Source organism: Alligator sinensis, unplaced genomic scaffold, assembly GCF_000455745.1.
Source record: "Alligator sinensis unplaced genomic scaffold, ASM45574v1 scaffold82_1, whole genome shotgun sequence".
Lineage (NCBI taxonomy): Eukaryota > Metazoa > Chordata > Crocodylia > Alligatoridae > Alligator > Alligator sinensis.
The window spans coordinates 1,097,465-1,122,332 of NW_005841860.1; the positions used below are offsets into that span (position 1 = coordinate 1,097,465).

The following is a 24,868-nucleotide window of genomic DNA, read 5'->3' on the forward strand; positions in this document are numbered from 1 at the left end:
TTGATTTTCCAGGAGTTTTTTAATCGGTGAGTTAATAAGCAAAGACAAAATACTGCAAGTTCATTAAGCAGTATTCTCTCATACAGTATACATGAAGGCTGGAAATATTCCACCACACTATGGATCAGAGTCCACAAATCTTGTATGTAAAAGACAATCCTTGACTTCACAGGAAAATTACTATATACAAATTAGGTTTTGTAAAATCTACATGTTCAAGACCTAAACTGTGGGGCAACTCTACAAAATTCCTCATTCCATGTAGGAAGGTTGTAGTCATGATGGGGCAGAGAAAATGCAAGAAGCCAGATTTCATTGGTATTATCTCTTTGGACAACTATGCAATTGGGAGAAATGCTAGAAAAGTTTTTGCTCACAAAATAGGAAGGATTTTTTTTTGCTGAAAACTTGTCTAACTTTTTCCAAAACAACGTAGTCAGTCCAGTAAAGATATCATCAAACACATCTAACTTCCTTGATTTCAGAGACTTCATTTATTTCAGTTCCAAAGTTACCCAACTTCAGCATTTCTTCACTTTTCTTTTTAAAAATTATTTGCATTGGAACTAATGAAACACAAAGGAGAGGCCACAGAAGCCATGAGAATTGCGCAGCATTTTGAATGTCCTGTTTGAATTCATTCAGGCCCTGCCTCCCACATCCAGCCCTTGGCAGTCTCACAGGGACAACAGGATAGGATAGGACCTTGCTTACTGTGAAACTTTTTGATGCAATTATGAGAACCTAATCATTTTCTCTACGAACCCAGCTATCCAGGTCAGAACCAATCTACCCAGAAGGTACTACTGGTACTGTAGATAAACTTCTCTGGCACCTATGAATCCAGTGCAATCCCTGCCCCCATCCTTTTTTGTTCAGTTTGGCAAGCACACCGTCACATTTCTCATATGACCATATCAATTTAACCTTTACTTGGCATTCAGTGCCAGAAGCGGACACAGCCACTCATATGAAAACAGGCTTCTCACAGAGAAGCTACAGCTCAGAATGTGACAGAACATGGAAAACACAGATGTAAACAGCAGAGCAGATGGTGGTGACATGCTCTCCCATGCAGTGGGTGCCAACAGTCCCTGCAGTGTGCCATTCATCTGGATTAGCATGTATAATTCAGTATGCAGTATTGAAACAGCAGGCATCTGTGCTGGAGTGAACAATCACTGAGCAGGGGAAACAAACCACATTGGGTAGACAGGTTTGAATTTTATGAATGAAGATGTAACTTCTTTGCTCTTGCATTTCTTAGAGTGTTCACAAACTATTCAAAGTTTAAGCTGGGCAAATCTACACTGCAACCAGACACATCACTGCAGCATACACAGATATGCCTTTAATCTAGCTAGCTCAGGAAACTATAGTAGATGATGTATGATGGACTTGGAGCCTAAATGCGTTAGCCAGAGTTTCCATCAAGACTGCCCAGTCTGCACAGATGTTCATACTACTCTCTTCACTGATGTTGTTACCCACACCCACTAGATAAAGCCTGAGTCACAACAGCCTGCGTGGACTACCATCACAGGTTTCAGTTCTCTCCCCTCTGTAAGATAGCTGCACGTCTGGTTGGCACTGTAACTATACTGCAAACTATAATTATTTTAACTGTCAGAAAGCAATTTATGCTGCAATTGACAGGTGAGGTGCCATCCAAACCACTGTCTAGAAAGGCCCTCCATCCATCCAAAGCCACACAAAACCAATTTTCTGTTGCACATGCTTGGATAACAATGGAATTTAGAGCACAAAAAAGTAAAGGAACAACAGGAATGACAGCAGCAGCATGTTTTAATAGGCAAAATTACATTTAATAGGCCCTGTGCAAGGACCGAGCACCAGATCTCTGGTTCCCTTGTTTTGAAAGGGTAAGAAATGTAAAGGACTTGGCATGACATTCTCCAGAGAAAAGAATGTGACCCAGCTTGAGCAGATCCTGATCTTACCTTGAAGAATCAGCAGAGGAAAAGGGGAGACAGAGACAAATAACTCGAGAGAACTGAAGGAAGCACCCCAGTTAAGCTTCACCACCACCTTCCCGGGTTTGGCACATGTAGAACAGGAGTGGGAGGGTGGGGCGGTGCTTCTCAACAGTGCTTTCAAGGGCATCATAGTAGTGAGAGATAAGCCACAGTGTGTTTATGTTGCAGGCCAAAAAAAAAAAAGAAATCACATCCTACTAGATGCACAGAAAGAAGCTGCTCCCAAAGCTCATCTTTCCTATTTAAACTCTCTGCCCAGATGTGTGTAGTAGATAGTGGTCTTTAGCCCTTGAACAAAGACTAGTTCCCTTGACTATCTTGCCCTGACCTATAGCATTCATTTTCATTTGGATCTAAGCTCAAACTGAATTCAGCTTCTTTCACAATTCTTGAACACTAGACATACCAATTACAAAGCATCCTCCCCCAAAAATTCATCGTAAACAGTATTCAAAACATGGTAAGTTTGGACTGTAAAACTGGCACCATGAAAGGATTGCCATAACCAGTGCTATCTACTGATTTCTACTAAAGGAGATGCCTGCAAAAGGCTCTGGGTATCCTAAACAGACATTATCAATACCATTTTAAATTGCAGCAGCATTCAATAATTAATTCTTCAAGAGCTCATCTAGTTGTCTTCATCCCAAATTCCTAAAATTCTTGGACCATCTTTAAAAGAAAAAAAAAGATACCATTTACCTTCCAGGCTCCAGTCTTCTAAGAAATGTAGTGCTGTAATAGAGGTATTCAGTCCTAATTTCACTGCTCTGTAGAAACTTTGGTTTGATGGCATTACATCCAACTCTTCCAAAGATGTTATGGAACTGAAAGGAAAAATGGAAAAAAAAAGGAAATACTTTTCAAACTACAGCAGTGCAGTATGCTCTTTAAAGAGCAGGAGAAATATGATGCAGAGCCAGCTGACTTTTCATGACAATTTTTTGGGATGGTGGATGTCATAAGAACTGCCAGTTACTGATTCAGACTGTAGGTTCATCTTGCCCAGTATCCTGAATCACACAGTGACTGAGAGTGGATGTAGAAAATGCAGGAGAAAAGGGTAGAACCAGGCCTTTTCCACTGTTACTCTCCCATTTTCAGAATCCAGCATTTAAGGTCTAGGACAGTGGTTGTCAACCAGGAGGATGTATACTCCTAAGGGTACTTAAAAAGGTCCTAGGGGGTCCACCAACCTAATGTGGCTGATAAATGTTGTGTGTGCGTGCGCAGCTGCATCACAACACGCAGTTAGCCAGGAGAGTCCAGGTCTGACTGGTAAATGTGTTAGTGAAGGAAGGTGGGGGGTATGGAGGGGGTGCAGACTGAGGCCCCAGCAGTGGGGGAGGGAGTGGGGCTGGGGCTGCCAAGCCAGGGCAGGGCGCCAGACTGAGCTGCATAGAGGACTGATTTGCATGTGGGGCACAGAGGGCTGCTGCTGCTGGCTGTGCTGGGACCAGGGATGCACAGGGCTCTTCTCAGTGGGGGGCTGGGCCAGGCTATGCTCAGGTCAGGCAGTGGTGGCCCGGGGAGTAAGGCTATGGGAGGAGCTGCAGCCCACCCCCAGCACAGCCCCAGGTGAGCCACCCACCAGGAACAGCTCAGCGCCAGCCCCGGACTGCAGTGGCAGGCTTCCCTACCCCATGTGCAGTTGCAGGGGCACATGCCCCCACCCCCCATGCCCTCCCAGGGTGCACATAGCTGCAGGGGGAGCCTCCCTCCCCACTCCCCATGCCCACCAGATGCGCCGCTTGCAGCCTTGATCAAGGCCTCTGTGGTGAGGGATGGAGTAAAGCTGGGGCTGGGGCAGGCGCTGCCCAGCTGTGGTATGAGTAGCTCATCCAGGGATCTTGGGGGAGGGTGGTTCCCCCAGCTGTGCACACCCCAGGAGGGCACAAGGGGCATGTCCCCCAGATCTTCGCCCAGGGCAGGGCAGGCTGAAGCTGTGGGCTGAGTCTGGGGTTGCACCAGGCTCTTTCTGGCAATGGCTAGGCTGGGCTGCACTCAGGGCAGGCACCACTGGGAGGGGGCTATAGAGAGGGGGTTGCAACCGCCCCAGAATTTGCCATAGCCCTTGCAACCCTCCCTCCTAGCACCGCCACTGTGTGCACCAAGCACAGGCTGGCCCAGCCCCCGCTGGAAAAAGCCCAGCACCAGTCCCAGCCCACAGCAGCAGCCTGCCCTGTCCCGTGCACAGATCTGGGGGCACTCTTCCCCCTGTGCCCTCCTGGGGTGTGTGTAGCTGTGGGAGCCACCCCCCATGAGGCTCATTCCTGTACTCTGCCCCAGCTGTACAGCCCCGGCTCCAGCCACACTCCCTCCCCCCACCACTGGAGAAGCCACAAGGTGCATGGGCTCTGGGCTGTTCACAAGTGGGGGGAAGGGTGCTGAGTGGCCCACAACAGCTCCCCAGAACTGCCTATGTGGTCCGCAGGCTGAAATAATTGCCCACCCCTTGCCTAGACTCTTTAGTCTCTCCTTATATGGAAGCCCCTCCATTTCGCTAATCCTCCTTTTTGTTCTTCTCTGTACCTTCCCTAGTTCTTCTATATTCTTTTTGAGGTGTGAGGATGAAAACCAGACACTATTCAAGGTGTATATGCACCATGGATTTATGAAGGAGCACAATGATACTTTATATTTAGTTTACAAATTCGCTTCTTAATGATTCCTAACCTTTTGTTTGCCTTCTTGACAGCTGCTAAGCACTGACCTGATGTTTTTAGTGAACTGTCCACAACTTCCAGATCTTTTTCCTAATATAGAGGAACAGCTAATATAAAGCCCATCATAATGCAGGTATAGTTTGGGTTATTTTGCTCATGTGCATCACTTTATACAAAACTACATTGAATTTTATCTGCCATTTAGTTGCTCATTCACTCAATAGTCCCAGATCCTCTTGTAGTTCTTCACAGTCCACCTTGGGCTTTAGCACTCTGAATAATGTTGTGTTATCCACAAACATGGCCACCTTGCTATTTACCCCCTTTTCCAGATCATTTATGAATATGTTAAACAGCAATGATCCCAACGCACAAGCCCTGAGGGACCCTACTATTTACTTCTTTCCATCCCAAAAACTGACCACTTATATTCTTTGTTTTTTATCTTTAAGCCAATTTCTAATCCAAAAATGTACCTTCTCTGTCATCTCGTGACTACTTAACTTTGTTAAGAGCCTCTGATGGGGGACCTTGTCAAAGACTTTTTTGGAAGCCTAGATATACTGTGTCAACTGCATCCCCCTCATCCACCTACTTACTCATACTCTCAAAGCACTCTATTAGGTTGGTGAGGCATGATTTCCCATTGATAAAACCAGGTTTATTCTTCCCCAGTTATGGTCATCCATGGATTGAACAATTCTTTTTTTTATTACTGTTTTTACCAGTTTTCCAGGAACAAGTTAGACTCACCAGCTGTAGTTCCCTGTGTCTTCTCCTCTTTAGAGCCTTTCTTAAATACGGAAGTCACAGTGGCAACCCTCCAGTCAGTGGCTACCCTTCAGCAATTTCTGATATAAACTCCTTCAGGACCCTAAGGTGAATGCCATCAGGTCCTGGCGATTCACTACTGTGTATTTTATCAATTTCCTCTATCACCTAATCAGTTGAAACCTCAATTTCAGTCAGATCCATTGACTTGTCCCTAGAGAGGAGTGGATTGACTAAGGGAATCTCCCCAACATTTTCCACAATGAAAACAGATGCAAAGAATGCATTTATTTCTCAGCAATGCCCCTGTCATCCTTTAGCACCCCTTTTACACCCTGATCATCCAAAAGCCCCAGTGACCCCCTGGCAGGTCTTCAGCTTCAAATGTACTTAAGAAAATGTTAGTTTCCTTTTAGGTCTCTAGCAAGTTCTCTCTCAAAATCTCTTAGCTTGTCTTATCACATTTCTAGATTTGATTTTCTACTGTTTGTGCTCTTTCTTATTTTCCACATTAGGATTTGTCTTCCATCTTTTGAACTAAGCCTTTTTTGTTGTTGTTGTTTATTGCATCTCCAACTCTACCATTAAATCATGCTGGTTTTCTTTTGGTCCACTTTCCACTTTTTGATTTTCTGTATACATTTGCTCTGTGCTTCCAATATCATGTTCCTAAGAGGTTTCCATGAAGTTTCCAAGTTTTTCACTTCCATAGAGGTGGGCCCCTTTTAGCTTTTGTCTCACTAGCGTCCTCATTTTGGTATAGTCTCCCCTTTTAAAGTTAAAGGTTACTGTGGTAGATTTTCTTTTCACTTCCCCACCTACTTGGTTGTTAAACCAACTGCTTTGAGGTCACAACTGCACAAAGGCTCAGCAACACTTACATTTTGCAGCAAATCCTGAGCACTACTTACAGGTAGATTAAGAATGGCCTTTCCTCTTGTAGGTTCCAGGACTAATTGCTCCAAAAAAGAATCTTTTATAATATCAAGACATTTGTTTCTGTATCCCTTCCTGAGGTTAGATTGGCCAAGTCTGTTTGTGGATAATTCACATATTATTACTGTGCTTTATGCTCTTACAGCCACCCTCAACTCCCTTAGCATTTCTAGCTTACTGTTACCATCCTGGTCTTGGGGTCAATAGTATATACTGAGATTTAATTATTTTTATTAAAAATGCAGAATTTATATCCACAGAGATTCTACAGTATCTCTTATCCGCTGAAAAAATCTACCCTATTTAATTTGATGCAGTCTGATGTAGAGTGTCAGTCCCCCACCAGTACAACCTATTCAATCATTCCTTTATGTCACAACCCAGTGATTTTGGTGCCTCGGCACGATGGAATTTTCTTGCCACATGAGAGCCTCTTGCACAGCGAGGGTTTCTGTTGCAGCAGAAGAACCTCGGTGCAAGAGAGTTCCCGCCAATTTGCAGGGTGCATTTCTTCTTTGCAGCACAGAAATGCACGGCGCAAAGAGTTCCGCTATTCGAATGCAAATTTGTGTCCCGCTATTGGCCAGTGCTAAATTATTCACACGTGGCGGCTAGTAATTGGCTTGCTAGCCGTTTAAAATTCCGAGCGACTTCCGCCCAAGTCGAAGAACTTTGAGCACGCTGCAGAGTGCCTCTAAAGAGATCTGACTTGCGACTAGCTGATCAATAGACTGATCACCTATCGATCCTTCTTCCCGTCGCCGAGCGCAATCCCAGATGTACCCTTTTCCCGCCAGTTTGATTTGCAGACGGATTAACTGGCTTGGGCCTCGCCAGCTGGAACAACTCACATAGTTGTTCAGACGACCGGACCATCTGCGTCGCAACTACAGGCGGTGTAAGTAAACATTTTTGCAACCATTAAACCTTGTCTGCCTCTCCATTCACCAGCCCGCCCAAATGAACGAGCAATTTCTTAATCACCTCGAGTCGGCTCTGGCCGGCCGAGACACTTTATAGTTTGTGTCCTGGTATTAAAGCATCCCATTGGTATTCCTCATTCCACCACAATTCTGAGATACCTATTATATCAATATTGTTATTTACTGCTAAACATTCAAGTTCCTCCATCTTGGATCTTAGACTTCTGGCATTAGTATAAAAGCACTTATGTTTTTGATTGTTGCCTGGTTGGCTACTTGTAAAAGACCTTTTAATAAGTATTTCTATTTGTTCATGCTTGTATCCTCCATGTTTCACCTGAGTACTCCCCTCCCCCAGTTTCTTATGGTTTCACCCCCATAGTGTGTGTCAATGTGAACTGTGCACTGTTCCATACCTGTTGGCTTTTCCCCAACTTTTAGTTTAAAATGTACATATAATAAGCTAATATATACATTTTAATTTAAATGTTTTTATATAAAGGAAAAATTGCATGGTGTTCTCTGCATGATAAAATTTTGTAAATGAAATATTTCAGAAAAAATACTGGACATTTCTTCAATTTAGTCTACAGCTCCAAATAGCTACTTATCCTCACCTTCTCTGAAGCACAAAGCACCCCCTGAAGCTTGTCTAAACCATGGTCATAAGATCATGGCAGAGAGCACCATCGTGGTACAGCATGTCTGCTCCATCCCAAAAGGATATGACATAGCCCCCTGTAATAAGACACTGGGTATGCACCACAAGGTCTGGCGCACACTTGTTCACTGGCATGCACCAGGTGCTGCACCAAAGATGCTTCTTTTATAGCCTTTAAGAATGTCATGCATATCAAAGGGCATGTGTTACTTAACAGCTGCACTTTCCAGCACAGTCCCTTTATGGTGTAGTTGTGCCCAGAGTTATTGATAAGGAAGTGAGAAAACAAAGTTAAAATCTTTCCTTCATTTTTATTCTACCCTCAGAATCTGAATAAGGTTGGTCATGTGACCACGAGTACCACAAAGCTTTCCCAATGGTTATGTATGGGGGTTTGATCATCAGCAGGCTCCACAGATTTTAGGAATAAGTCTAAAGATGTAAACACCTTCTTATACTGCAAGCCTGAACCAAAGTGACTGATTTAGGAAGAATCATAATAGAAATGTTTTCTAATAAATATTCCTCCAAGCTCCTTCTTTGCCCTTAAGCCATTTTGGCTCCCTTCTTCACTTTCTGAATAAAGGCAAGTAGTCTACAGCAATTTCCCTCTGTAGCACCTAGGCTGCCTGTCAATAGCAGTGAGGAGAACCAAATTCAGTAGTGATGGTGAATGGAACGTACTGGAGGGAGTGAGGTGAACTCACAGCTACTGTATGTGACTTCTAGTGAGTTTGGCTAGCCAGAGAATATAAGAGGGGAGTTTCTGGATGGGCTGCCTATGCTACTGAAATAGGTTGTTTCTTTCCTTGTGAAATTGACAGTGACCTGCATTGACAGGGAGAGAACTACACAATGAAACAAAATCAGGTCTCTAATACTGATTGCTATCGACTGCCAAATAAGAATTTCATTAAACTATATTTTAAAAATTGTATTAAATACAACTAAGAAAAAATATGCAAATTTATACTGAGACACTCCTGAGTGTGTTAACATCACATGGACTCCAAATTCGCAATATTTCCAATGCCCCTCAGATAATAATCTTACATTAACTGAGAACACAAAGAATCCAAAAAGACAAGCTAAAACTAGAGCCACTGGGCACAAAAGGCTTATTTCAGGCTCTGCTACCAATGACAGCTTCCCACAATCCTTCTGGCAAGATGAAGAGAGCCGGGGTTGTGGAGAAAGGAGTCTACAAGAGATGACAAGGATCGTAAAACTTTCCCACTGAAGCAAAGGGGCTTGTTTCTGGTCACATGTTGGCTTAACTGTGCCACCATTACAGTTTATGGCAGGAGTAGGCAATTATTTCAGCTGGAGAGCAGCTTAACAAGTTTTGATGAGCTGTTGAGGGGCACAAGGGTAGCCCTGCCCCTTAACAGGTGCCCTGCCCACTGATCACCATCTTAAGACCAGAAGTCCCATCCTCTAATCCCCTGACCTTGGCCACTGGGAGTCCCTCCCATTGCCCTGGAAATATTCCTTGGTGGGGGGGAACAAATCATATACAGTACTTAAAAAAAAAAATTAAACATCTACTATAACTTACTTTAATTTTATTTTTAAAAATATTTTGTCCCGATTTGTGTGCATTTGAATAGTACATCTAGAGGTGATTGCATAATAGCTCAAAATACAGTCTTAGTCTTGTATATTGTCTGTGGGGAGTAAGGGGGTGCATGTGGAGGGTGTGTGGTTGCAGAGTGGGTGCGTGTGGTGGGAAAGTGTGGGTGTGTAGAGAGGGATCCTTGGAGTCCCTGGAGTGTGCGAGTCTCTAGAACTGCATATGGTGGCAGTAAGTAGGGCTTGCCCCATAGCATGCAGCTCCTGCGCTACTACCCAAGTTCCCAGCCACGCACAGTAGCAGCATGGTGCCAGGCAGAGGCTTCTTGTCTTTAGCACCCCCTGGCTTGGGGCTAGGGTGGGTCAGGCCAAACTGGGTGGGGATTGGTTGCTAGCAGCCAGAGCCACACCTCCTGCATGGAGGCCCCAGTTTGCAGAGGGGCAGCCCAGGGTCAGGGCTTATGGAGAGGCCCCATGAGCAAGACTGATTGCCTGGCAGACCAAATCCAGCCCATGGGCAATATTTTGCCCAGCCCTGATCTAGCATCAGTCTCCCATGGATGGCAAGTGGGGAATTCCATTTTTCCCCATGGATATTTTTCCCAATCCATATCTCCCGTGGATAAGCCCAAGTGGGGAACTCCATTTTTCTCTCTCTCCCTCTATGTGCATGCATGTCTATATAGGGATTCTCTCCCATTAAAAGTGCATGTGGGCAGCACAATAAATTAGACAGATATATTAATCCTGGCAAACAAGAGAAAACAAGAATCAACCCATACGTTTTCCAGATTTTAGTACTTACTTTTTAAAGGTCTCCAGAAACTGTGCTAGAGCATGTATCAAATCCTCTTTGTAAAGGCTGCTTGCCTGTAGTCCAGGGAGCAAGTGAAGAAGGTCCCAAAAGTAGGGTTGTTTGTAAAGGCTTTCAACTGTAGAAATGATCTCTTCTGCTTTATTCAAATCCACCTTTATTAAAAAAGGGGTGTGTGTTAAATATTCAGGAGAGAGGGAGGACCAGTGACCTGCCTTTTCCTAACTCCCCCTATCGCTTCCCAAGAATTATTAACCATTAGAAACCTTTTAAGAAAGGAATTAACTGGCTTTGTACATTCACCCTGTGACACATTCACTGCTTTTTGAATGCCTAGCAGTCATAACTTAACTATACATGCATCCCTGGTGGGAAAACCGAATTATGAAAAGCCCAAGGCATCCCCTTCCTCAGCTTCTGCTCAGAGAAAAGAGAAGGATTAACTCTGAAATCCAAAAAGCAAAGTGTTCTGTAGCCCTGCAACAGAAATACAATGTCTCTGGGGGAATAACAACTAGGTATGGTCAAGGAATGATGAGAGAGGTGAAGCCTCCATTCCATCCTTGCTTTTCCAGCTCTTTGTTAAAAGCTTCCATGAAACAGGCCAGGAAGAATGAAAAGGGATTTTCATTCAGTCCAGTTGACCCTACTCTGATTAGTGATTTGATAAAGATGACATCTATTACGCTGGGTAATACCTTCATATGATTCTGCAAAACATAAACAGAAAAATGTGCCAGTGCTTATTATGATGCCATTCACAGGGGGAAGCCCTTCAGTGGGACTCTAACATAAGTGTTTACCAAGATGACCAAGGCTAATGGTGGAAACCAAGACCTTTGTACATTTTCTCTCATTACTGGGAAGAAAAAGGGGGAAAAAAGGTTCAAGGCCAAGTTCAATAATAACTGAGATTTAACACATTGATGAATGTGATTCTCTTTTTATTTTATATTCAGTTCCAGAAAGAAAACCTTGCCATTATGCAGCTCCTTCCAGTTAAATATGTAAAAGAGCAATTTACAGATATTGCCTGTAAAATGCCATCTAATCCATCTCAGATTGTATGGCCTAAAACTTCATTTTACAAAGAGGCAGACATCACTGAAACTATGGAGCAAATTTACTTTGGCTATTGAAAGTTAGTGATTTGTGAAAAACTATAGAATTGACAGCCTTGGAAATTGAATTCTGTGCCCATTCAGTTTTTGTCTTTCCACCAGAATTGCAAACAAGCTGCGATAACAGATGATTTATCTACACTAGGGATGGGACGGATGGCAAACGCATATCAAAAGGGACTACCCAAAGGACTTGAGAGGGACATTTCTCCTAAACTCAGGTCACCCTGTCTTTTTTCACTCCATCTCTATTCTGCTATTCATCAGCCAGGATCACTGCATCAAATCTAAATTAGACACAATCTCTTCTAGACAGCACCCACATCTTTCTGCTTTTACTGTAATGAGCATTTTTTACATGCTGTTGGAAACCACAAACACTCAAAACACGAGGATGAAAAAGCCTTTTTGTTAAGAGTGTTTTGTATTACACTTTTACCCATTTTGTACAAATACATAGAATGGCCTGATAGGTACACCTTTTATAAATCTCATAACAGACATACAGCAATGGCTTTAAGCCAGTAACAACCTAAGCCAGATGCAAATTAGTGATCTAGCAATTAATGGCTCTTTATTAAGTCCAAGAGACTACACTGTTTTCTCAGCAATATCCCAGCCTTTACAAATACACTCTGACCAAAACATGAAAAGTATCACATTTTCTACTCTTTAATACTATAATGTCTACTCTTCAATACTATAATGATACAAACTCTAAAGCTGACATGATAATTTCAGAATGAAAAGTGAAGATACTTACAGCTAACAAAACAGAGCTGTCGTTCAGCCCTGTAAAAACAAGAATATTCCAGAGATATATAATTAGTAACAGCAGAACCTTTGCTACCATACAACTTGTAGACATTCATATATCATATTATAAATTATATACATACACATATGTATTGTATATTTGTGTGTATATATATACACACATATATACACACACACACACACACACACACACACTGTTTATTAAGGAAAAGAGGCTTGAGACTCAGAGTACACCAGTATGTAAACTTACTGTTTCCCAGTATTTGCAAGTATATTATTTAACAACATTATTTATTGGTGATGACTGTGGTATCTCTAACTATTCTGCTTAGATACTAAGGGCCGTCCAAGATGATGGAGATGGTAGATGGTGCTTGAGGATAGGCTAGAGAAGGGTGCTGGCTGTATACCTATCAACACAGATCAAGATGAATTTGCTAACACAGATTAACGTGTTTGGGGCAAGTGCATATCCAATGCAAGATTTGACCAGCTCTAGCTTTCCACAATGTAGCCTCTTCCTAAAGAGCCACCATAAATTGGTAGGATTTTACTGCCTCCTCCACTCAGGGAAGTGACTAAATGACTCAACACTCTCCTCAAAAAAAAGTGTAGCACATGTATATACTGCATCATAAGTACTAGGAAAAACAAGAAGTTAGATCACTGCACTAGCTTATATACTGTGCCTGCTCAGCCCTGGGAGCTAGGGATACTCTTGAATATCAATGTGCCCATATGATCACATTACTGAACCTTGTCCCTATAATTCCTCCCACCTCCAAAGTCTATTTTGTTAGCAATAAGTGATGCAAGTGGTGGTTAGTGTTTTAGACAGATGTTACGCTTGTAGCATGTTATATGCAGTTATCATGCAATTAATTGTAACATGCCCAAAATTTTACCAATTTTGAGATTTGCACTGAGAACTTTCTATCCTGGGATGGAGGCAAACAGATAACATTTACACCAGTGTAACTTACACCGGTGTTTTACCCCCGATTTTTCCTGGAGTAATTCTACATCAGATTCAAGTAGGCTACAGTGGTGAAGGAGCTTATATTGTCCACTTCTCTTATACCAATATAAACATGTGGTCTACCCCAGCCTCAATAGAGAACCCTTCTTACAGCCTGACCCTCTTTTCTCAAGCTCCACTCATCATATTACTCTCCCTAATCCCTTCTCTTATTTGGCATCCACAAATATTTTGTCAGGTTTCATATTTAGATTAAAAGTTTATGGGGATCAGGCATCTATCCTACTGTGTCTCACCTTTGGGTTCCCCGAGACAGAAAAACCAATAGTAATTATTGAAATGATGCTACTTCCTGATCAATTTCTGAACTAGAACATGATCTTTTCATGGCAAAAAGAGCTGCTATCCATTTTAAATGGTTGTCACTTGCTATCTTATACACAAGACAGTCAGTATCTATAAAATGGTGGCTTACCTGGAATCTTTGATTCTTTTCCCCATACTTTTTGTAAAACAATGGCTTTCTCAGTAGTCTCTAAGATTTCCTCTGCAAGGTCTTGTATTTCTTTCAGGAAGGCCATGTCATTTCCCAAAAGACTCTCTGGACCATCTTGGAAATTGGAGGCTCTTTTTGTAGGAGGAGCAAAGACCACATCATTTTAAAATAGTGTTTGGAAAGAAAATATGTCTCTGTCACCTGTGAGCTCAGGCATGTAGGGTGTAGGTGAGAATTTCAATGGTCTATATTTACCTGATTTTATTTTATCTTTTCCCCAAGTTCCTTACAGTTTCTGTTGCAATAAAACTCCCACAAGCAGGGGGGGGGGGGGGGGGGGAAAGGGAGACAAATGAACTCTGGCATAGACACCTCCTCTAGTTTGATGTCATGACTGAGACAATGACCAGTGATCATAGGATCATAAGAAAGTGGGGCTGGAAGGGACCTCAGGAGGTCATCTAGTCCAGCCCCCTGCTCAAGGCAGGATCATCCCTAACCAGAACTATCCCAGACACGTCTGCCCAACCTGCTCTTGAAAACTTCCAAAGATGAGATTCCACAATTTCTCTAAGAATCCTGTTCCAATGTTTGACCCCCCTCATGATCAGAAAGTTCCTTCTAATCTGCAACCTAAATTTCCTCTGCTGCAGCTTGAGGCCATTGCTCCTACTTCTGTCCCCTGAGGCCACAGAAAAAACTCATCTCCATCCTCTCTATGATCTCCCTTCAAAACTGTTATCAAATCCCCCTCAATCTTCTCTTTTCCAGACTAAATCACCTTAGTTCTTTTAGCCTTTCCTCCTAAGTCTTGTCTCCCAAGCTCCTAATAGCTTTTGTTCTCTTCTAGACTCTTTTCCATCTCTCCACATCCCTCTTGAAGTGTGGTGCCCCAAAATTTCTGCCAATCTGCCTTCCAAAAGTTCTATCTTGGAGTTGGTCTGGGTGGTATGGGCTGAAAAATCATATTGTCAAGGTTGATGAGTGAGGGTCTGTGCTGAGATGCTGGAAACTTGTCAAGTACTTTTCTTATTGGTATTTTATTTGAGTAACCATTCCACCAGGAAAGATCTTGGTTTGTCTACATGTTCCAGCATCCAGACTGTGGCTCCTTTGGGTCATATATGAGGGTTATATCATTCAGACTTGCCCAGAGACAAAGATTGTCCCTGTTGCTACTCTTAACAGAGTACCTCCAGTCTTAATGTTGACAATGGAAGTCACCTACATATAAGGTTGTCTGGCTATAAATAAGCAGGGATGTGACTGACATCTCCGCAGACAGTGGCTTGTATACATTGATGATGATTAGGTCATTTAACTTGGACAGCACTCCATTCTTTTGCATTGTGGGGGTGCGTCCACACATGCCTGGACATGCACTTTGGTGTGGGGCAAGTTGTGCCACTTAGGGGAAAATGCCCCTGTCCAGCTCCTCTCATATCTGCAGCCAGGGGGGGCTAGAGTCTGGCACCAGCACTTGTGCTGGACCCGGCAGTATAAAAATGTGCTCTGGCAAGCAGCTCAGGCCTACTTGCTCTCAGGAGTTTCTGGGGTCCGGCCAATTGGTATCTGGGGATATTAGCCCTTGTGCCAGCTGGACTGCTGAAACAGCCTTAACGGAGAGTTCCCTGCACCCTCTACCCACTGTAGCAGTCTGGCAATGGGGGCTGCTGCCTGGGTATGACCTGTTGCCACCTGCAACAGTATGTGGCCCCAAGGCTGCATGCCTGCCAGACCCAGATGGGGACTGCATAGCCACACAGAGGCATCTGAACCTCTGGGTCAGCTGCCAGAGGGCTGTGGCCATGTGTGCGTGTGCATGTGTGTGAACCAATAAGTTCATGGGGCTGTGTAGTGTGTTGCCTGTGTAATAAAACTGTTATTTGGACCCCTAAGTTGGGTTTTGCTTTACCATGGCTTGGCCCTGCTCCAATCTGTGCTCCTCGCCCCTCTAACTTCTGTCTCATTTCTCCCGCTCCTGCTTCTGGCTCACTGCCACCTTTCAGTCTCTCCTGCTGCTTTTCCTGTGATTTTCTGCCCTCCCCCTGTTCCTACTGCCTTTTCCCTGTGACTTTCTGCTGCCTTTCTCTGCTTTCCTGCTGCCCTGCCACCTTTCAGTCTCTCCTGCTGCTGCTCCTGTGATTTCCTGCTGTCCATCTCTCTGTTTTCAGGTTTCCCCCGCAACTTCTGTGTCATTGCCCCCCCGCACCCCAGCAGCTCCTCGTGGCTGTCCTGCAGTTTTCTCCAGCTCCCAGCACCTACTGCCACTCCCTGCAACTTCTCTAGCTGCCCAGGAACCATCCTCTGGCTCCCCACACCTTCCCTTAGTCCCATTTTCCCTCACCCCACCTACCTTTTCAGCTCCCCCATAGCTCTGGCTCTAGTCCCAGCCTCTGTGCGGCATGTTCTGTAGGATTTGGGCATTGTCTTTTAATCAATTAAAATCAATTAACCTAAAGTTACCCCCAAGCCTCAGTTCTTCAGCCCATGCCCCTCTAGTCTACTGGTTCTAATCCCAGTCCCAGTGACTTTCACTCCCTACACTTCTACTTTCTTACGTTAACCTTTCCCCAGGTATCCCAAGTACACCAAGCACTTACATACATACACATCGCAACACCCAACTTAGGAACTCACCTGTGTGTATGTGTAGGTGGTAGTGTGTGTGTGTGTGTGTGTGTGTGTGTGTGTGTGTGTGTGTGTGCGCGCGTATGCACCTAATTGATTTGTGTGTTTGTATATGTGCAATTGTGTCACACCCTCCTATCTAACAGCACAATATTGAGATCCTGACAGTTGGCCTAACCCCACAGGGCAACATTTTATATTGTTAGCATTTTTTTTCACAAGAGCACACTGTTGGCTCATATTCAGCATATGATTCACTGTAACCCTCCACATCCCTCTCCATAGTACTGCAGCCTAGCCAGTCATCCCCCAGTCTGTATTTGTGCATGCAATAACTCCATCTCAAGTGATAAGCGCTTCCAAAAAAAAAAAAAGTTGTTAATCAACTAAAGTGCACTGAAGCAGATGATTGATAATAGGAGGGGATTTCTTCATAAGTCTGACGGGTCACTCAAGATATGAAAAAAAAAAAAAAATCACTGACTAACCATCTCTGCTATTCTACCCAGGCTATGCAAACAGAGTCACTGCACAATAGTGAGAGCCATGACCTACTCAAGAGATGCAACTAAAGCAAAACCTTTATTCTGCCTCCCTGAACAAGGAGCAGTTTTACCTTCTCTGACTAACTAACCTACCAAACTGCCTTGCAAACATCTGATGTGTTTATAAGCAAACAGTAAGAATGACCACCAAAATCCTTAGTATAACAGCAACAGTTTCTAAGACAGATTCTTAATACTCAAAGTGCAGTTTTCCTTCTAGAAACAACTGTTAGGATGGTAGGGTGGGTTGGAAATTTATTGCCTTGCACTGAAGTCCATGATAAAATTGACAATAAAACAATATAGTGAAGCTTTGGACCAACACATACCAAGCTAACAAAAGTTGTTATTATGTCGCTTTCAAACAAAATATGCAAATTTCATGCAACTAAACTCTCAGTCTTTTGACAGTCCAATATAGGCAAGTCTGAGATGATGTAGTAAGTATCTGCTTTACTGTAAACAGTGTCTCTATATTGCATATGTGGTTCATAACAATTTTATGAAGATATGCAAGAGCTTACTTAGGAGAAGAACATCACATTACAGGCACTCAATTTCTCTTAGCTCTTACATTTTCAGCTAAACAAAATTGTACATGCTGGCTATAATAGTGATATCTAGTGGCCGCCTGCTAATATTAAAAATTCAGGCAATGTATATTAATTCCCAGATAGAAACAAAGCAAAAGGACTATATTTCTCTCTTCCTTTTTCTTTATCCCACAATATTCTTTGGAAGAACTACAGTAAACAATAGAAAAAAATTCTCCCTAATATATTGCAAGCTGTGACAGAGGTAACATTAGCAAGGACCCCATTCAAAAAACTACCACTCCTTCCCATCAAGTCAAATAGAACCTGTGGCTAAAGGCTACATTTTCTACTTGTTCACAAAGGGCAAGTGAAGACCTCTCAACTGCAAAACTAAGTAAACAAAGTCACTGTTCTCTAATTTCCTCCTTCAGTCAACAACACTGATACATAACTTTTTGTTTCTGTCAATTTTTTTTCCCCAGATCCACTGTCATCCTATTGGTCTTGAATGGAAGAAGTATTTAGCAAAAGCCTTTGCACACATCCAGACACTGGGTAAAACCTCTAGTCAAGTCAGACAACTCACATCTCCTCATAAACACTCCAAAAGTAACAGTCCCCTATCCCTTCTCAAAACTAGCCCCTTTCCTGAACAACTTGTGGAAGTATTCCTACAGTCATCCATATTCCAGTTTGTATAGAGCCCCTGAAAACCTGAGAAAGAAATAGCACACATACACAACAAACAGCAGCAATAGTTAGGTATGGTTGTGAAACTGATTCAGGAAACATAATCACCTTCTTGAGATCTAAGGGACATCAGCTGGAGAGTCAGGCCTTGGCTCTTCCTAATACCAGCATGGAGCCATAGGGTTTGCTAGGCTACTGGCTTAAGGTAGGCATCCCAAAGTCTGTCCTGACTCGCACTTGACTGTTGTAATGGCTACTACATGGGTTTTGTAGCACTAGAGGATTATTTGGGCAAATCTCCCCAGGGGGGAGGGGGTTTTCAAGCATGGGAAGGGAGAGGTGGTAGCGTAGGCAGAGTAGATGGTGGGTGGTCAGTCTTATCTGCCATTGGGGACAAGAAAGACCTATGCTGCTGCTGCTGTGTTCTCACACCTAGTTCTTAGTGAAGCGAAACTATTCCTGATCCTGCAAACTTCAGGGTAGGAAAGGATGCCATTCTGGGACCCCCTCTAGTGCCCCTTTCTCTCACACACACAGACACACACACACACACACAAGTTATGCTTTTCCCAACAGATGGATGCACAATAGATGGATCTCTGGGCAAGCCCCGGGCACCCCCATATAACAACTGCACCAGTCTCATGCAAGACTGGTCTTCTGATGACTGGAGTATTTGCTAAAGCTTCATTACAGCTGCTATAGATCTCTTGAACACTGCATTTCCACAAAGATAGCCATGGGAACTACCTCCAACACAATTAACTGCAGGAGCAGATCTAGAAGATTTTACAAGACTGAAATGAAAGCTCTGGAGGTCACTCTCAAGGCAGCAGATAGGAAATTGCTGATGAACCACAGGTTTATCAGATTAAGACCGAAGTAACTGGATATTGCCTATTTTAAACTAGCTTGGCTAAACTGTGGTAACAGGATAATACCTGGTTAACTGGCCTCTGTGTCCTTTTTTAATCTTGAAAGTAATATAATCATGAAGCAGATTTTAATTAAGAGTAAATGCGAGCAGGGAATTAAGTAAATACTGGAAGGCTTATTTAATTAGCAGCTATTTTTAATAATTCTTGTTTAATCCATGCTTTGGTTTTGGGTTCCACTACAACTAAATCAAAAGTAGCATGAAGTCAAATAATGTTGTTAAAATTATATATTTGCTTCAATCAGTCTATTATAGGGATGTCAAAGATACTACAGGTGGGATCTGGCCCACAGAGCTGTTTCACCTAGTCAATGGAGCTCTTAGAGGTCCACCATTTCTGAACTCCCAGCTGCAGTACCCCAGTGGAGATGTGTGTCATTGACCAGGGGAGTAGAAAAACCATGACCGTACTAACCCCCGTGCTGTCCCTTGTCTCAACACCACTGCCAGGTCTGAATCCCTCCCAGGGCTATGGGTGAGTCTGATGCCCTTTGTCCATTAGAAATCTCACGTAGCCTTGTTCTTCCAAGGAACACTGTAAAAACCCTATCTGCAAAACTATATCTTGGTAAGAACACTCCTACTTCTCACAAAAGTGTTGTATTCCAGAGTGTTTTTGTAAAGTAGGACAGGACATAATCTTAACTTTTCCAAGGCATTCTTTGTCTTAAATAAAGCTTGTTTTAATTCTAGCCTGGGAATTATAGAAAACTCATTCTTATCTGCCTCAAACCCAAATGGATTACAAGCAAAACAATGCAATTGTTTCTGAAGTGTTCTAATAGGCAAGTCTCGGTTAACAAAGAGTTTTTGTTAGGAACTAATGTTTGCATTTTTCAGATTATACTATTATTACTATACTACTTACACTACCAACACAACAACATCTGAAAACTATAAACATGGACATTTGGAGGAGAAAAACAGGGACATGTCTTGATTATACTGAAAAGCACTAGAGTCAGTGATTTGCAGATCAAAAAAAGAGATCAATATTTTACAGAAATGCAATGTTCCAACTCACTCAAAATGCAGATCTATTCCAAAAGCAACCATGTGAGGTATTGGGGAGTCAGTCTCTGCAGGATTTTCAGTGCTAAGGCCATTATCCTGCAAACGTTCTCCTACAGGGAGATGAGTGGCTCCATTGGTTAAAACAAACAAACAGAGTCAAATATATTTGGAAGTACTTGCTGGACTGAAATGTAAGACCACTCATGTTATATGCAACCCCACAAACTCAGGCTAAACTCCCCATATCATTATCAAGTTTTTCCATGTCTCAAACCACCATTACCAATAACAGTTTTTCAGGACAAATTCTGCTCATGCGTACACCTGTGCAAGCCTATTGTCTTCACACTGTGCTGCTTCACACTGCTTTTACTGAGCAGTAAAAAACCATCCAAAGACAAAGTAACCACCCAGCTAGCTTCCTAACTCACTTCTAACCCCCACCCCACCAGCGTTCTCATGAGTCACCAGAATCCTCCAGGGAGTTCTTGTATCCCATGACACCTGGAGCCCCTTCTGGCTAAAGGGACATTACTCTCATCAGTTGTCTTGCTGTTGTGGAATAGATTTCCCCCATAACAAGCAAATAGTGTATGTATGCCCCAGACCTTTGATTGAACCATGTCCAAAACTATGAAGATATACAAAGCCAGCATTAACATAATGTTTAGGGTGATAAAAGCAACATGAATGGATACAAAGTATGCAGCCAGCAAGGCCAACCATACCTTGTCATGCATCCAAAGGTGCATCTCAAGCCGGTCCAGAGCGGTGATACTCCCCCTCTATGCGACTTTGGTCAGGCTACAGTTGAAGTACTGCATCCAGTACTGGGCACCGCACTTCAAAGGGGATGTGGCCAGCCTGGAGAGGGTTCAGAGGGCTACCCACTTGGTGAGAGGGCAGGAGGACAGGCCCTATGAGGACAGACTGAAGAACCTGAACCTGTTCAGCCTCAGCAAGAGAAGGCTGAGGGGAGACCTAGTGGCTGCCTACAAGCATCAGGGGAGATCAACAGCAAATAGGTAGAGCCCTTTTCTCCCCAGCACCACCTGGGGTGACAAGGAACAATGGTCATAAACTGATGGAGAATAGGTTTAGGTTAGAGATCAGAAGGCAATATTTTACAGTTAGGGTGGCCAAAATCTGGAACCAGCTTCCCAGGGAAGTGGCCCTCGCCCCTACCTTGGGCAAATTCAAGAGGAGGTTGGATGATCACCTGTCTGGGGTCTTGTGAACCCAGCATTCATTCCTGCCTGTGGCAGGGGGTTAGGCTAGATGATCTGTTCAGGTCCCTCCTGACCCTAGCTACGATGAAACTATGAGTAACAAGGCGCTTTCCACTGAGACCACACATGCTATATTAGTACAATAAAACACAACAGAATATTAATGACACACCACAAACCTCCACAACATAATGGGCTTCTGGATACTCACTATTAAAAAAAAAAAAAAGAAAGAAAGAAAGAAATTCCTTCTCATGCTCACTGAAATCAGAGGACCTTAATGTGACATGTGGGTATTCATTTTAGACCCTCATATATACTATTAATATCCAGTCCAGAGGTGTAGCTCGACAGTCCATACCCTTGGCAGCCATGAGACGCCTGGGGTAGGGACAGTTGCCTCCATGCTGTTTGCAGCAGCACAAGGATGCTGTAGTTGCAGCTATTTTTGCATCCTCCCACAGGAGGCAGAATCAGGGGCTGCTGTTCCAGTCACCACTCCACACCCCCTCAGTAATGGTACTGATTAAATCCAATTTGTTACTGTAACCCCAGACACCCTACAAACACAGAGTCCTGGCTGCAGAGAGACTGCTAGATAGAGAAGATGGGCACAGGGCAGGGAAGGGTTGTAACACACCAGCAGAGTGAACCCAGCAAGGACAGCAAACAACACACTAGTGCTACAGTGTAGGGAGGCTAGGAAAATGTGTGTAGTTAAAAAGGATCAACTATCTGGAAAAAGTCAAGGGAAGGGACACAAGGGAAAAGGAGGCAAGAACAAAGGGTGTGAAAATGAAGGGACTGCAAGAGTGAACAAAGTGAACAGCTACACAGTGAAGAGAAGAGAAAGTCCTTCCAAGACTGTAGAGAGATCTCCGAATGCCAAAGGTCCCTGCTTTAGCTCCTCACTCTCTGACTGGTTTCTCCCTGTAGATTTTCTCTGAAGACTGGGGTCAGCACGCAGAAAGCGGGAAGAAAGGCACCATCCAAATCCTAATGTCCCTGGAGTTTGGGGAGAGGAGTTTCCCTACCTCACTCTTGGTCCCAGAGGCATATTAGCAATTTCAACCAGTGGTATAGTGATGCTATGTTGCAGTGATGGCATACAGAGCATAGGCAGCTTGGCTAGCTAGCAGCAGCTGCTATTTTTGTGTTGTCATTGGCATTTGGGGCTGCTATCCCTATCAGCCTCCTACTTCCCTCTCTCCCAGTTAAATCACTGATCACAACACAATGAGGGGGGGGGCAAGCTGTAACTGCAACATGGGCTCCCTGAACACCTGCTACTGCTATTACACAGGTTCCCTGGGGATTGCCATTTAGAGGCACACCTTAAATGAAGGCAGGTGCCTCAATTCTCTCAGTAGTAATGTTTCTGTTGGGCCTAGGAGGACTCTAGAGGATAAATGGAGGAGGAGGGAGATCTTCAGCTGAGTTCCAGTTTAGTATTTGATTCTAGTGTTTAATTTACTTTGTTTTTACATCTCTGACCTGGATTCAAAATGAATGCAAGGATTCTAAAAAGAGGAGTCATTATTAATAGATTTTTAACAGAAAAGAAGGAAAGTATTAAGGGTTGACGCTGGTTTTGTGGCTCAATGTGATCTAGATGAAGCGTCCACTGCTGCAAATCAGGAATAGCAGTTCTAAAAAAAGCCTATGACATTCTTCAAGTGTGGGACTCTTGGCCCATTTTTGTGGGTGTGAATAACTAGTGTTTGGAGATGATGTGATTTCCCCATAGTTAGTTCTGTGACTAAATACCAGGTCTCAGTGCTGTTACTGTAACTTCTTTTTCATAAGCCTGCAATATTTGCAGAAGAAATGTTATAGTATATCAGGTGGACGCTTGGCAGCAAAGAATGATTTAACTGACTCGTAAAGTGGGGGTGTCACCTGATGTGATTCAGTAAAGGCTAGCTAGTCCAACATGTGAGGTGGGGTTTGCGGAGAAGGTGCAAAACATCCTGGATTTTGGGGGACTGTGAGTTAACTTGAATCTGGAGGGGATCTGGGACAGAAGTTCTTTAAACTGATTTCGCCTAAATCCGTTAACTCTGATACTACATCCATCCAGATTTGTCTTAAACCAGTTTTGGCCATTTTGAAAGTGGCTTATATGCACTGAACCACTGTTGTGTTACAGATTTGAATTGGTTTCTGATCACTTATACCAGCTTATACGTAATTTCTATCCCTAGTCCATTAGTATCAGGATACTGATGGAAGGCATCTACATCACTGTCCCATTTTGATAACAGCTCTGGCATTACCAAAAATGAAGGGATGATGCCAGAAAATGAACTCTGAATTCACCCAGATTCATAATAGTTCTGACTGAAAAAGCATTGAAATGGAAAAGAACAAAAATAGTCTCTTGCAGCACTTGAGTGCACAAAAGCAATTGGCTTTGCCTGAAGCTGTGACTTTGAAATTCAAATGCTGTCCAAGTTACCCAGTTACACAGAATATAAGAAGTCCCTCTGATGTGTGTGCTATGATGTGCAATGTCACTTAAATTTGTGATTTTCATAAGCTTTTCAGCAAATTCTTGTCTGAACCTGACCCCTGCCATCGTATTATTTGTTAGATGCTCTTCCCTAGAAAAGGGAAGCCACAGCTGTGCAGATTTGTATTGGGCATGATCTCAGAACAGCTCAGAGACCTCCCACTCACATCATCAGTAATATGCACATCAGGCATCAACAGCTCATTGCATGCTGTTGCAGCACAGTACTTTACTGCTTCCACTTCAGAGCAAGGCACAGGGTAATACACAGAATTAGGTGCTGAACATGCAAACAACAGTATTCTCAATTTATTGCAGAAATGAGGCAAGCACCTTTTTGGAATGACTTATCCCCAATTCATTCACTTGCCTGCTCTGTCTCAAAGACATTTTGGTCTTTGAGACAGAGCAGGCATGTGATTTAGTGTTTTGTTTAAATGTGTCATGCCTCAGAACATAAGTGCTTAGCAGGGTCCTCTGAAGATTATATAAGCTTAACTTTCAACCTGATGCCAGGATGGTGGCTCTGCAAAGGTAAAGCATCTCTTTTAGTCAAAGCTTGCTTTGAGCATACAGTACACATACAGCCAGTTTATGCAATATTTGGGTTGTGCATTTTAAATAATAAACATTACATGCAATAATTACCTCTAAATAATATATATGCAAGTGCTATCACTGCCTCCTTATAGTGCTATCATTGCCTCCTTAGGCTTTCCTCCTGGACTTTGTGTTCCTGCCTACCTTGTCCCAAGACTGATTTCCCAGGCCCCTAGTACAACCTGTTAAAGCGTAATAGACATTCAAGTTTTAGTAACAGATGTATTAACAGCACAGTTGAAATTCCATCCAATTCTAGCCTGAACAGGTTTGTAACTGGACAGGCATTCTCTCTGAACTGAGGAAATCCAGGCACATGCCTGCAGTGGCTCAGGCTAGAAGCCAGGGGGTGCTAGACCAGCCCTCCCTTCCCTTGGACAATGCTGAGCTGAGGGGGGGTGCCCAGGCCCCAGCAGGACTTCTGATTAGGGTGGTCTGCCTGCACCATCCATCCCTGGTTT

At 43.3% G+C, this 24,868-nt stretch overlaps 1 protein-coding gene across 1 annotated transcript in view; it reads right to left on the reverse strand.

Moving 5' to 3' along the window:
- ABCA13 (ATP binding cassette subfamily A member 13) overlaps positions 1 to 24,868 on the reverse strand; it is a 351,606-nt gene that overhangs the window by 313,341 nt on the left and 13,397 nt on the right. The window contains exons 4-8 of the mRNA XM_014524731.2: positions 13,693 to 13,844; positions 12,225 to 12,253; positions 10,991 to 11,050; positions 10,332 to 10,495; positions 2,700 to 2,824 (exon numbers count right to left, since the gene is read on the reverse strand). Coding sequence (XP_014380217.1) covers positions 2,700 to 2,824; positions 10,332 to 10,495; positions 10,991 to 11,050; positions 12,225 to 12,253; positions 13,693 to 13,844 — 530 coding nt within the window. The remainder of the gene's footprint in view (positions 1 to 2,699; positions 2,825 to 10,331; positions 10,496 to 10,990; positions 11,051 to 12,224; positions 12,254 to 13,692; positions 13,845 to 24,868) is intronic.